This window comes from Aulonocara stuartgranti, assembly GCF_965226115.1.
Source record: "Aulonocara stuartgranti genome assembly, chromosome: 10".
In the NCBI taxonomy this organism is placed as follows: Eukaryota; Metazoa; Chordata; class Actinopteri; order Cichliformes; family Cichlidae; genus Aulonocara; species Aulonocara stuartgranti.
In genome coordinates, this window is record NC_138946.1 from 21035961 (window position 1) to 21050000 (window position 14040).

The 14040-nt window shown below is 38.9% G+C and overlaps 2 protein-coding genes across 2 annotated transcripts in view; both read right to left on the reverse strand.

Annotated features, from left to right (window-relative positions):
* Positions 1-5366: 5366 nt before the first annotated feature.
* chrdl2 (chordin-like 2) lies at positions 5367-12406 on the reverse strand. Its single transcript, XM_082549828.1, has 11 exons — positions 12043-12406; positions 11497-11609; positions 11311-11404; positions 11056-11201; positions 10300-10393; positions 10059-10120; positions 9363-9525; positions 9052-9240; positions 8784-8957; positions 6423-6515; positions 5367-6301 (listed from the first exon to the last, which is right to left on the reverse strand). The coding sequence occupies exons 1-11, from the start codon at positions 12107-12109 to the stop codon at positions 6168-6170; spliced, it is 1329 nt and encodes a 442-aa protein (XP_082405954.1). The 5' UTR covers positions 12110-12406; the 3' UTR covers positions 5367-6167.
* A 1396-nt stretch (positions 12407-13802) lies between these two features.
* Positions 13803-14040, reverse strand: part of spag7 (sperm associated antigen 7) — a 5169-nt gene continuing 4931 nt past the window's right edge. The window contains exon 7 of the mRNA XM_082550054.1: positions 13803-14040. This exon is cut by the window's right edge and continues 772 nt beyond it. The gene's annotated coding sequence lies outside the window, so the exon portion shown is untranslated.

A 14040-nucleotide genomic window follows, 5' to 3' on the forward strand; every position in this document is an offset into this window, starting at 1 on the left:
CACAATTTGGCTCCCTTTGAATCAAAAGACTGCCTGATTGATTTGCAATGCTTCAGTTCCTCAAAAACACCATACGCATCTGTGAGGATTTAGTTCCTGCAGCCATTTACAAGATGTTATATTTAATTTTTTGTAAATGTAATCACCTCTACTAAGCTGCTCTTTTTGTCAACACTGCAAGCTTAAAAAGCTCACATATAGTTACTCTGCACAAACATGCAGCCTTTTCTGCAACGTGCACCAACTGTTCTCACAAAGGAACTCACATTTTTAAGCAACAGCGAATCAGATTTGTTAATAATCACAATTTTGGCCAAGAAGTGACTCCAATCCTGGGCCGAGTCGTGACCCCGAATCTCACATTTTCTTCCCTTCTCACTGAATCGGGGCTGCATGGGCAGCAGGGTGGAGTACACATACACAGGGAGCTGACCGACTGCATGATTTATACCTACTGACTGCCCCCAGCTGTTACAATTGCAAGAGCCAAGACTAAGCATGCATAGCTGAATTAACCCACGAGACGAATTCAAACATCCACAAAAAGTGGACTGATAGGATTTCCATTAAAAATAAAAACATATCACAACATCTGATACTGACTAGGCTGCAGCGCGTCTTTTAGAGGTAAAAAGTAACTTGCAACTCAACTGACTTGCTCAAAGGAAGGGAGGGCACATGGAAACGTTCGTTTAAGTTTAATGCTGCTAATCTGAGTTGGCAGCATCAAAGTAGAACACCCCTTTCTCACACTTTTCATTGGAACAGCCTGATTGGGCAACTTAGAGACAGACTGTTGTTAGCTGTCAGGTCTAACAGCTAACACAAAAATATGACAGGTTTTTTTGTGGGAGTAATGAAGGCACACAAGGGAAGTGCGTCGCTTTCAAAATATTGTTTCATGCCTTTAGTGAGAGATGGACAGAGCTGTCTGGCGCAAAGTGTGAAAGCAACACAATTGAGTCATTGTCTGAGGGGAGGGGACAGAGAGAGCATGTCGGGGGTTCACAGAGAAGGGAAGCAATATTATTCTGAAGCGCCCACGCAGTCTACCAAATCAGCAATTGCACTCTGACTGAAGCATGGGAACCGGCAGTAATAATTTGACACCTGTTGATCAAGCTGCCCTGTAGAAAGACTGCACACAGTGCTGCTGAGCAAAATAAACCTTTGCTGCTCCCACAGATCTGCTTTGTAGCTCATTATTTCCACGAGCAGGTTACACTGTATACGGTGTTCTCACTAAAAGGTGGTTTTGTTGTTGCATTGATGTCCTTTACCCCATTTTTATAAAAACAGATACTTGCAGTCATTCATCAGATTATAACAACAGACATAAATTCTAATTATTTGACTATCTGTTCTTCATTAAACCAAGAACTGAAGCGTGGATCCAGAAATAAATAGCAACTGTGTTGTTGGTGTGCCTGCACCATTTTTGCATTTTAAAATGATTTAAAAAAGTATTTCCAGCAACAAAAGTGATTCCTTCCATAGGCTGCCATGTTAAAATGGCCAACTAAAGACCATTTGAAAAAACCCAGTGTGGTAAACAGCACACCAGCATGGCACTGTGGTGGTTAGCACTGTTGCCTCAAAGCAGGAAGGCCCTGTCTCAAAATCCACCTTTTTTCTTTCTTTTTTTTCTTTGTTCTTTGTTCTTTTTCTTTTTTCCTTCTGGAAAAAAGACAATTAATCAATGTTAAACACCTGATTAATCCTCCATTGATGGTCTATAACACAGGCTGGGTTTTTTTTTCATTCATATAGTGAGGCTTGAAGTTAGGGGTGATCACTTTGCCTGACAGGTGTGCTAGCACAACATCATCCTCTGTAGGTGAAGTCACTGAAATTTCCCAGCCTGTCCAAAAAGATTTTTCTTTTCATCCTCGGTCAATAAAATTCTAATTTTTTTGTTTTTCTGTTTTTTAGCACTAATGAGCAAGTGTGTGTGTCTGTGCATTGCACCCATACAATTTAAGACTGCAGTTTGACTGAGAGCGTCAACCCATAACTACTCCGCGCCATCCATCCATCCATCCATCCATCCATCCATTCTCTTCCTCTTATCCAGTTCAGGGTTGCAGGGGGACTGGAGCCTATTACAGCTACCAAGGGGCGAGAGGCAGGGTGCACAGAGGACAGGTCACCAGCATGGAGAGCATACTCCACTCATTTGTCCAATATGGTAACTTTTTATTCTAAAGAAAACAAAACACTAACACTGAGGCTTCAACAAACCAAAGAAGACTTCACAGTGGCTACGTCCATGTTGGTTATGATTCAGTCTTATTTGACTCATTCTATGTTTTAATTCCACTGATCATTGGAAATTCTGTGAAGCACCTTGTATCTTTGGATTAGAAAGGTGCTATAGAAATAAATGGTATTAATAATTCATTTATTTATTTATTCCTATTATTGTGTTTTAATAAGCCATAATTTCCTCTGGCCCACATCTGTGTAATATGGGATTAATATGTAAGATTTACTGTGATTAATTTCACACAATATTTTGAATTTCTCCTCATATTCCTTTAAGTTATTCACTATGAATCTTAGAAGATTATAAGAAAAAATTAGTATGCTGACTTGCTAATAGGGCCCTTTTCCCCCAGTTCTAGGCAACAATGCAAAATCTCTTAGAGCTTCAAAGCATCACCGACCTCCTGCAAAATTTTGGCACACTGTGAAAAGTCTAACAATTTTATTTGAATATTCCTCTCCTGGCATTGATTAAACCCCTAAAAACTCCTTTCTATTCATGAGAATTATTTATTAGAGAGTTATTCCCTGAATAATAAACCCTTTGTTCTTGCTGGTTTGGATGTAACTTCAGTTATGCTTGTTCAAACCATTAAGCCCTATTAAAGAAGGCAGAGAGCACGATATTGATCCACCAAGCCGATCCATCAGAATGATGACGTATATAACGTGTCACCATTTATAACTTTACAAACATTACAGTGATAAATTCAGTGAGCCCTTAGTTTGTCTAGGATATTAAACACAAGGTGCATATGCATCACTTACTTGGAGGGGCTGACAGTTCAAGACAGTTAACGCTGCAGTTTTTAAATAATGATTTCATTTCTTAAGGGAAGAAAATAATTGCCCCTTAACCAAATAACTGGTTGTGCTGGCCTTGGCAAAAATAAAGAACTGAAATCAAACATTTACAATAACTGGCAATGAGTCTTTCACATCACTGTGGAAGAATGCAGACTTGTTTTAATTCAGGCACACTGGAGGGTTTTTGAGCATGAAGGGCCTTTTTAAGGTCATGCCAAAACATTTCAATCTGATTATGATCTGGACATTAACTAGGCCGCTGCAAAACCTTTATTTGTTTGGGTTTTTTCTTTTATTTGTGGTTTTTAGCCATTCAGAGGTGGAATTGCTGGTGTGTTTTGGATCATTGTCGGGCTTCATAGCCTGATTGTGCTTAAGCTTCAGGGTCTGATCTGATGGATAAAAAGCAGAATTCATGGTTCCATCGATTACAGCAAGTCTTCAAGGTTGTAAAACAGCAAAGCAGCCCTAGATCATCACACTACCACCACCGTGCTTGACTGTTGGTGTTCTTTTTATGAATTCAGATGTAATGGGACTCAAAGCTTCCAAAAAGGTTTGCTTTTGTCTTGTCCATCCACAGAATATCATCAGTCTTGCGGCTCATCAAGATGATTTTTGGCAAATACATTTGTATAATAATTTTAAGAAAGAAGTTACTGGAGTGGAGGATTTTACTATTAAGTGGACATATAGTGCAACAAATTAATTGTTGTCATTTTGGTTTATTGTTGTTGTTATTATTAATTGTTATTAGGAGAAAGGATTCAGTCTCAAATTTGAGTTTTGGTAGATACACCTTTGGTATCAATTTCGAACTCCATGGCTCCTCATTCTCGGCCACACCGCCTGCCAGCCCACCCAGCTGCCCGATGACCTGGTGGAGTGACAACAATACCCATCAGCCTTATACAGCTGAAGGGCAAAAAGTAGAGGGTAACTCAATGTTAATTTGGGATCACTTAAATGAGATGACAGGATGATATTGTCAACAAAAAATATTAAATTCAGATAAATGGAAATTTTATGTATATTTCAGTGAAAGTGTCAGAATCTTTTGACCACTATTTTATACATTTAGTAGCCACCATTGCTCTGGGATTTTAAGAAATTGACATCAGTATGGGAGCTAACCTTTATTTTTAAGCATGTTTCAGAATTAGAGGTTCAAAATTATGAAATTATTGCGACCTTCACAAGCAAGGGATGTTTTTGGTAAGGACACAATATAATGATGACAAATTTGAGAAACACATTCACAAATCCAATTGTAAAAACTGTCAGTTTGTTGTGGGATTGGTCCAAAGTATCTGGAAAAGAGCTGTTCCTACACCCATACATAAAAAGCTGTGATCATTATGGTGGCTGTAGCTCAGGAGGCAGAGCAGGTCATCTACTAATCAGAAGGTTGGCTCTCACTGTGGTTTATTTGAGTCCCAAAGCCTTAGAAATGACCTTGTAGCTCTTTCCAGACTGACAGATGTCAGTAACTTTGTTTCTCAGCTGTTTCTTTCTTTTGTGGCATGTGTTTTTTTGTTTGTTTGTTTTAACTCTTTTAGCCTACCTTACTTTGTCAGATAGGTTCTCTTTAAGTGATTTCTTGATTCAGCCGATCTGGCATTAATCAGGCATGTGTGTGGCTAGTTAAACTGAACTCTGGTTTCCACAAAAAATGTGGTTAATCACGGTTAATTAACAAGGAGGGCCATTTTTGTTTTTTACACAGGGCCAGGCAGGTTTGCATCGCTTTTTTTCTCTTATTTACCTGAATGATCTTTGTCTACTATTACATTTTTTAATGCTCAGAGATACGTGTAAAGTATGATAAATATGCAAAAAAAAAACCAAAAACCTAAGACTATGGAAGAAGGCAAACATGTTTTCAGGGCACTAACATCTCAATTCCTTGAAACCAACCTTCAGTGGTTTTTCAGAGTTTATGTCTTAATGTGTCTGAGTTGTATTTGGTGGCACAAATATACTAGTTTGAATGTTGTGGCTGATCAGAAAATATGAGTTTAAGGTTTAGTTTGAGCTTCTGCTTTTGATTTCCACGCCTCTGATAACATTTAATTTCCAGCTGGAACACAGTTTATCCGGCCTTCCGGAGCTCGATTTATTGGTAGCCTCCAGGCGATGAAGGTCTTAGGACTGCACTGCTGTAGCTGGCGTGCAGACCACTGATGAATCAGCAAATCATTCTCAAAAACAGTTAGACACCCTGCCTCAAGTAGAAATCCTGATTCCTACTGTGACTGAAATGCATCATTTCATACATAACAGCAGGACACAAATCAGAGAAAGCTTTAAGGTATTTATACCCATGAGGGGTGGTACAGAGTGCATTCAACTACATCCGCCACTGTAAAATACACAAAAGGTATGTGGAGCAGTAAAATATCAGGATATTACAACAAACTGTGCAGCTGCATACAAAAAGAAGCTACAATAGGTCTTTAGCTAACAACAGAAAAGGCACAATTGTAAAAAGCTGTGCATTTACTCCCATGTAATGCCTGAAACTACTTCAAGAAAAATAAGAAAAACATTCAAGCAGTCACATGTATATACACAGAAATCATATAGGAAACAATACCCTTTAAATAAGGTGACAAAAACTTGCTGTATTTACAATAAATACTTTGATGACCACACAAACAAACAAAATGTGGCTTCTATCCCAACTTATATTAAAATACAAGTTCCTTTCATGTACTTAAGCAAAGCCTTTCCCTTCTTCCACAAATACTGATCCCACTGAGTGAATGCCAAAACAGTCTTTGAAGCCTTCGTCCCAAAATTACAACTGAATGAAGCTGCTAAGAAATCTACATTTCTTATTCACATGTTCACATTTTGTTTATAATTACAGCACCTAGCTAAATTCATGACAGTTTTTGAATTATTACAAGTACACATCATAAGCAAGTCAGCTGTCGAGCGCACTGCTACAGACTGTGCAACCTAACAGTTTAAAACTAAAAATATGTGATGATTAAACATGATGGTCAATGATGGATTAAAAACAGTATAGATAATATATTTGACTTGCACATCCAAGTAGTTATTCTGAATAATGATACATATAGCGACAATTAGGGTGAACACAGGCCTTCGGTTTGCTTAGGATTTAGGAAAGTCACAATCTCCCGAATGCCATCTTCACAAATCGTGGTCTGAGGAGCTTTACTCAGATTTTCTCCTTCCTCTTTAAATTTTCTCCATGTCTCTGAAAAATAAATGAGAACTGATGTAAACCTGATACACACACACACAAAATCACAGTAAGATAAGTCTAAAATAATGATTTCAAAATCTGCCACATAAATCAGTCGCTTCAAAAAACAAACCTTCATCGAGTGTTGTGAGCAACGTGCAGTTCTCTGGATGATCCAAAATGTCTTTCCTTTGAATGTCGCCAATTTCCATTAATTGCAAAACGCCTGTAAGAATAAAGGACTCAGAGGAGAATCACACAGAGGTGCAGCCGTGCTGTATGTTTGTCATGCTTTTCACATTTTGGAAACTATAACCCCAATTTCAGAAGAGTTGAGGGGAACAAAAATAAATAAAAACGGAATTAAATTATGTATTTTTCATAGAACGATAGAAAAAACATTAAACGTTTAAACATGTGACTATTTTACAAAAGTAAGCTTATTTTTAAATTCGATGGTAGCAACACGTCTCAAAAAACTTGGAACAGGAGCAACAATAGGTGGGAAAAGTAAGTTGTACTAAAAGGAAACAGCTGGAGGAACGTTTTGCAGCTAATTAGATTCATTGGCAACAGGTTAGTAACGTGCCTGGGTAAAAAGAGCATCTAGCCAAGGCAGAGTTTCTAAGACGTAGTCATCTCTTTTCATTCCCTGTGTGTTTATACAACACTCTGCATTTAATCATTAATAGTTATGAAACTCTGTTTCTCTCTCCCTCCCCTCACTTCCAACCAATCACAAGAGATGGATGTCCCTTCCTGTTTCCTGCTCAGTGGGAGTTTTTCCTTGCCACTGTCTCCAAGCACTTGCCATAGGGGGACGTGTAGGAGTGTCTTTCTAATATTGCAGCATTTTTACCTTGGTGCTACATAAAAACAACTAATTGAACTGAAGGTAGTCACTAATCTGCAAAAACTGCAAATAGTGGAGCAAGTTCAGAATCATTTTTCTTGGTATAAAATTAAAAGATTCCATCATCTTAGTACATAATATCACCAAAAAATTCTGAGAATGTGAAGAAATTTCCGTGCTCAAAGGAAAAGGCCAAAAATCAGTACTGGAAGCCTATGATCTTCGGTATTGCATTAATCACTTCGTGAGCTCAGTTCACTGTGCCATCAACAAATGCAAGTCAAAGCTCTGTCATGCAAAGAGGAAACCACATGTGAACATGATCGAGACACATCGCTGTCTTCTCTGGGCTAAAACTCTCGAGGCAAAGTGGACAACTGTCCTGAGGTCAGATGAATCAAAATCAGAAATTTGTCTTGGAAAACATGGATGCCGCATCCTTAGAACTACACAGGAGGAGCTCGGTTTGTTGTCCAAAAGTTCAAAAGCCTGCATCTCTGAAGTATAGAGGTATAGAGGTGCATTAGTGGCTATGAGTTTGGCAGCTTGAAAGGCACCATCAGGCTTGCATCTCGGCAAAACAATGCTAAACCGCATACTCCACTGCAGTCCAGACCTTTCACCAACTGAAAACATTTGGCGTGTCACGAAATTAAAAATACAACAAAGAAGACTGTTTTAGCAATAATTTTATATTGGACAATAATGGGACAAGATTCCTCTCTTAAAAGTCCACACATTTATTGGCTGTCGTTAAAAGAAGAGAGGTGGTACACACTGGCAAACATTACCCTGTCCCAACTTTTTTTGAGGCATGTTGCGACCATCAAGAATATATTTTGATCTTAAAACTGTACATTTTCTCAGTTTTCACTTTTAGATGTTTTCTGTGATCTATTGTGAATAAAATATGGGTTTATGAGACAAATCACAGCATGATGTTTTTGTTTGCATTTTACACAGCATTCCCACTTTGTTCTAATTGGCTTTCTATTCTTTTTTGCTCTGTTGTCAAGTGTTAGGTGAGAAGAACGACAGTCGTGACACACACTATATCTTTAATATAAAGGTACGACTAAGCTGTATATCAAAGATGGATGTAACCACCATAAAGCTACTTTAGGGTTTGTGAACTACCAATTTAAAGCCTCAAGTTCAGGATTTCTTCTATTGCTGTCTTGTTTTTAAACCAAAGCTGAAGGCACTCCATCCTCACGTGGTAGCTTGAACCACAAGGTAGACCCTCTTTTTCTCATAGATTTTCATGTGTTTTTGGTACAAATCAGAGAAGTTGTTATTAATAATTTAGATTTAAGGCACTTCTGCTGGAGGTTCAGGTCTGAGAGCTGGAGCAGTGGTGCAGCTTTTATGTACAGTCTATTGGAGGGAGTTAAGTTACACTCTCATAAAGACTGGAAATATGAAGAAAATAGCTTGGCTCAGGTAAGAGAATCTGCTGACCAGCACCTCTAAAATGAATGAAAGCCACTCTGTATGCTAAGTGAGTGATGATACTGAACAGTCAGGAAACCTGTACATGCTCACAATCTTCTCATCTAATACTCGGCAAGAAAAAATGAGCACGTTTGAAAAAAATGTTAACTTTTCCTATAATATAGCTCAGAGGAGCGGGTGCAGTACCTTCTATAGTGTTCCATACTTGTACTTCAACTTCAGCAGTACTTTGTCTTTCAACAGCAATGATCCTAACTGCGTTGGGTGAGTCAACATTCAGAGCTGATTCAACTTTATACACCAAGAGGTTATTTTTATGTCCGAGATAGCACTGGGTCTGGTTACTTTCAGCTTTAGTCTCTGGGGAAAACAATTAGGAGAGCGGTTGAATGGATGATGTTTACAGTCCATCAACATCAGATCTGTATAAACAGCCAAAGTATTGTTTGACTACCTGGACAAGTCTTGCAGCACTTTCCCGCTGATTTCATAGGATGTTGGCAAGGGTACTGGGTAGGACATGTGATGCGTTTGCAGTCCGATATCCCGTCAGTACAAGTGCACAGGATGCATTCCAGGACTTTACCCAAAACTGGGTGCCACATGTCTCCATGAGAGTATGTCTTGCCATTGTATAAACACGCTGAGAGAAATGGAAAACATTTGAGTGTTGCGCTACATATGGAAACAATTGTAAAGTTGTGAGAAGCATGTACATAAAATAAAATGCCTACAAATGATCTTTCTGTTTTGACAAAGTCTCACCTCTTTGGTGTTTCCTCTGCAACAAAATCTTCACGGTGGTCTCTGAAGCCCCTTTAAGGTTGAGTTTACTGAGACTCGGGCCTCTAGGAGAGGTCCTGGGTGCAGTGGCGCGGTTGGACCGCACCCTGCTCTGTTCTCCAGAGCACTGATCAACCGAATGCCTCTATGTAAAACAGAAGACAATGCAGTTATCCTTCATGTATTTAGCTACTGGAGTTACTTGCTTTGCCCCCAAAGTGAAAACTGAAGGAACATCAGAATATGCCCCAAATCATTAAAGTTAATAACATTGCTAAAGACATCTGAGTCACTGCTTTTAGCTCATTTTTTCCCCTTTAAATAGGATGACAGTGCAGCTCAGTGCTGCGCAGTGATTGGGCCAAATGAACCACAGATTGTGCCTTTGTCACTAACAATCACAGCAAATGGGTGATTCACAAAGAATCTGAACAATATGATGCCAAGTTGGGCGGATAACTGCATAAGGGGGAAAAAATCAGCCTGCTTGCTCCGACTTTTGTCGTGATCACGGTGACACGGACGAGGACAGCTTACCAGATCCTGTTAGATTTCAAGCCCTATAATTAAACTGCAGCTACTAAACTGGTGAGACCACTTTGCAGTCTTAAACTAAATTTAAATATAATTTTCAAATGCAGGCAAATTTCCCACGAAAGCAATCAGCAAAATACATACAACTCCTCTGTTTAGCTGATGGTTTCCATCCTCAGTTGATGAGGACCCACTGACGCCATGATCTAAGAGAAAAAAAGGGGAATGTAGATCAATATAAAAAAAAACACTCTTATTAACCAGCTACATTGCTCAGCCCCTAACCTATATGTGAAAATCCTAAAATAGTGCTCCTTACTGCTTCGTGAATTCCATCTTGGAAACTGAATAAAGGCATTTTGTCAGCTTAGAGAAGATTGACTACCTTTACACAGCAAACAGCAGGTATCTGGAACAGACGCCGGGGAGGAACAGGTGATAGGTTGGCAGGTTTTCAGAGCACAGAAGATGTTTCCATCCTGTGATAAGAAAAAAATCCAATATTAAGAAAAAAATAGACATTCGAGAACTATCTATTGTAAAAAGTGGAATGAATTAGATAATATTATAATAATAACCATGCTGTGATAGCAAAATGTATTTTAACAGCACATCATATCGCTACCAAAAAAACAAATTGCCCTTTGTTCAGATACAGCACGGCAAAGAAATGTGCCGAAAGCTTTTTTCACTGTTTTTAAACCTGTACCTGTAAGTTATTCACTGGTTAAATAATTGCTGTTTATTCTGTTTTTGTACAACATTTTAAGCAAAAAGCACTTAAAAGCTTAAACATTAGCTTGTCATGCTGCTCTATATTGTAAAGTACACTTTGTATTATGTGCATGTCACAGCCAAAGCAAGACAGCAATGCATTTCACTTACAACTGCATAACACTGGCAGCTACTTCTTCTCATACATGCAATAACACTATACTTAAAAAAACACACCCCACACATGTATATAATGATTTTTCTTTACATATCTAACATTTCAATATGAATTACATTGCAAAGGTTCTGAATATTCTCCTATTTCTTTTGCATTTTACATCCTTTTTACAATCAAACTCTCTCTGAAAAATGAAAACTCTTTATTCAGAAACTAAGAAATGAAAGTATCAAATTAGACTGAACTCACAGAGCATGTGCACATAACACACTGATTGCTTTGCTTGGATGGGAAGAGGTTGTGTTTGGTGAATGTCTCCCCGGGCTGATAAATGCTCCCATTATACCTGCAGGATTTCACCGAAGCCCTCAGCCCTGCAGGAATCCTCGGCTCGTCTGGGAGAGGGGGGAGAACACACCAAGCAGGACGGGATGCTTTAAAAACCACAACAGAAGTAGTTTTTCTCAAAAGCTTAAGCTGACAGTGTGTGACGAGTCAGTCTACCTGTGCATCTCGGACAGCATTGCTGAGGCTCAGCTACAGGGTTTTCACATGGCAGGACAGGGCACTTGATTGTGTTACATTTCACATGGCCTGTCTAAAAGAGAGCAAATCCCAGAATTTATAGGCTGCTATTTAAGCAACTTTGGCTTCTTTTGGTGTAATATCCCTTTAATGTATCAACTTTACCTCTGTGCAGACGCAGCGTATGCAGAACATGTACCCAAAAGGCTCTAGATAAGGATGCCAGCTGTCTCCTGGGATATATGTCTTGTCTTTGAAAGTACACACCAAACCGGACCCTGAGAGTTAAACAAAAAAAGATGAGCTACTGAGAAACGCATATGGCGCAGATAAACGGATCGGCAGAAAATAAAGACATTCACACTACTTCAGTACTGCATAAAACATTTTCCAAAGCAACTGTCACCTTTGAGTTGTGTAAACTGGGTTAAAACGTGGAAAACGTATCAGATGCCAAACAGCGGACTGTTCCCTAAGACTATTTAGAGAAACAGAAGTCATGATTTAACTTCTGCTGACTTCTGTGACAGCAAAAGAGAAAGAAAACTGTGCAGCAAACACGTTAATCCTAATATACGAGTCGCGGAATCCGAGCAAACTTTTCTCATTTGAGTCGCATTTTCATGCTTTTCTCCCCCTCCTTAACATTTAAAGCCCCCCTCAAAGACACGTTTGATCAGGAAAGAATAAGCATCAACAGTCTGCTCTTACCTTTCCGGGGTTTTAGCTCTGCAGCTGCAAACCAAATAATGAAAATGAACAAAAACATGGACTTCATTTCTTTTCTTGCTTCTTTTTTTTTTTTTTTTTTTTTTTTACATGTGCCCGACTGACTCTTCAAAGCGCAATAAATATGTGTTTCTGCGGGACAGAAACTGCAGGACAGTGTGAAACAGGAATTTTAAAAAAAATCCTACTTTTTTTTTGTTGGATAATCTATGGCGCCTTCTTCAGGAGACAAACAGGGATGGCATTAGAGTGGACGTATCACAAGTGAAACAGCTTAAACAGCGACCGCGTTACAGAAGTGGAAGAATGTCACTGTTTCAAGAAAAAGTGTCAGTTCCTCTCTTTAGAAAGTAGAAAGTACCAAAATTACGGCAATAAAAGCACTTAAATAATTTAACCTTGCACTCATGTATTTGTATCAGCGTTAATAGGAATTCCCTAAAAGCGTTTCTTTAGCTGTTTGAGACAGGCGCCGTTTAAAATGTGGATTAAACTGTTTTAATCTTTAACAGTGTGCTGGAGTTGTAGCAAAGAGGTTATGAACCAGGATTTATGCTTTGATTATTCATAAAGTGATAAAACAAAGATGTTTGTATTTTTTTTATTAAACGAATCAGTAAAAGTGACCCTCTGTGCAAATGATCTTTCCAAAAGCTGCTTGGGAGTCACGTGTTAAAGCTACTGCTGTTCACTGGATATTTACTTCTTCCAGACCATTCTGTGTAATCGTCAGAGATGGCTGGGCAAAACTTCCAAGCAGATCAACAGTTCAAAGTCACTTAAATTACTTTTCCTACTCATTCTAATGCGACAGGTCCATCTTGTCCACATTTTTAAAATCACTGGGCAGCTGTCATGTGATTGGCTAATTAGATGTTTATATTATCAAAAGGCTGAACAAGTGGAGTGGCCATTAAGTTTACATACAAAAACTATATTTCCTGGCAAAATCTACATACTTCTGAAAGATTTATCAGAAGAACCCACTGGTAACAGCAAAATATCTGCACAACTCTTTTTTTGTTTTAGCATTTAGTTATATGAAAGAAAAACAGTAAATCAAAGCATCGCTTTACATGTCAGTTTTGCAACAGAAGACATAGTAAACGCCAAAACCTCATACCAACCGTGGAAGGAGTATTGTAGTTCGTGGCTGCAATGATCAAGGAAACAATAAATTCACAACTGTAAAAAATGGCCTGTATTTATATAGCGCTTTACTAGTCCCTAAGGACCCCAAAGCGCTTTACACATTCAGTCATCCACTCATTCACACACTGGTGATGGCAGCTACATTGTAGCCACAGCAGCCCTGGGGTGCACTGACAGAGACGAGGCTGCCGGACACTGGCGCCACTGGGTCCTCTGACCACCACCAGTAGGCAACGGGTGAAGTGTCTTGCCCAAGGACACAACGACCGAGACTGTCAGAGTTGGGGCTCGAACCGGCAACCTTCCGATTACAAGATGAACTGCAGAGAAAGACATTACCGGAGGATGTCAGAGCAGCAGCCCCTGACCTCAAGCCAAGGCAGCGTGTGTGATATAAAACAAGACATCAATAGAGAAAATGTAAAAAAGGAATTTAGTGCAAGTAGATACACTGTAACTGCCATTATGATTGGACAGTGATGTATCACAGTTGCTGATTTGATTATAAGATGTTTATGCATGTAGCTGTATTGAGTGAGAGCTTTTCGCCCTGCTGAGAGAATAGAGACGGGATCAAACATACAAAGAACTAATACTTTTCTCCATTTATTAATACATTGGGGATAAAACGATACAACCATGTTAAAAGAGACACTAAGATGCTGGGAACACCTGCATGAATTCTTGTTTGTAACAAACAAAAGACATGAAATTTAAAAAAAAAAAAACAAACCCAAACAAACCAGAAAACAAAACTGAGAGCACAACATCCTAAGAAGAAGTCTGGTACTCCGACTCCTATTATGATGCCTTTTGTAAGCAATCACA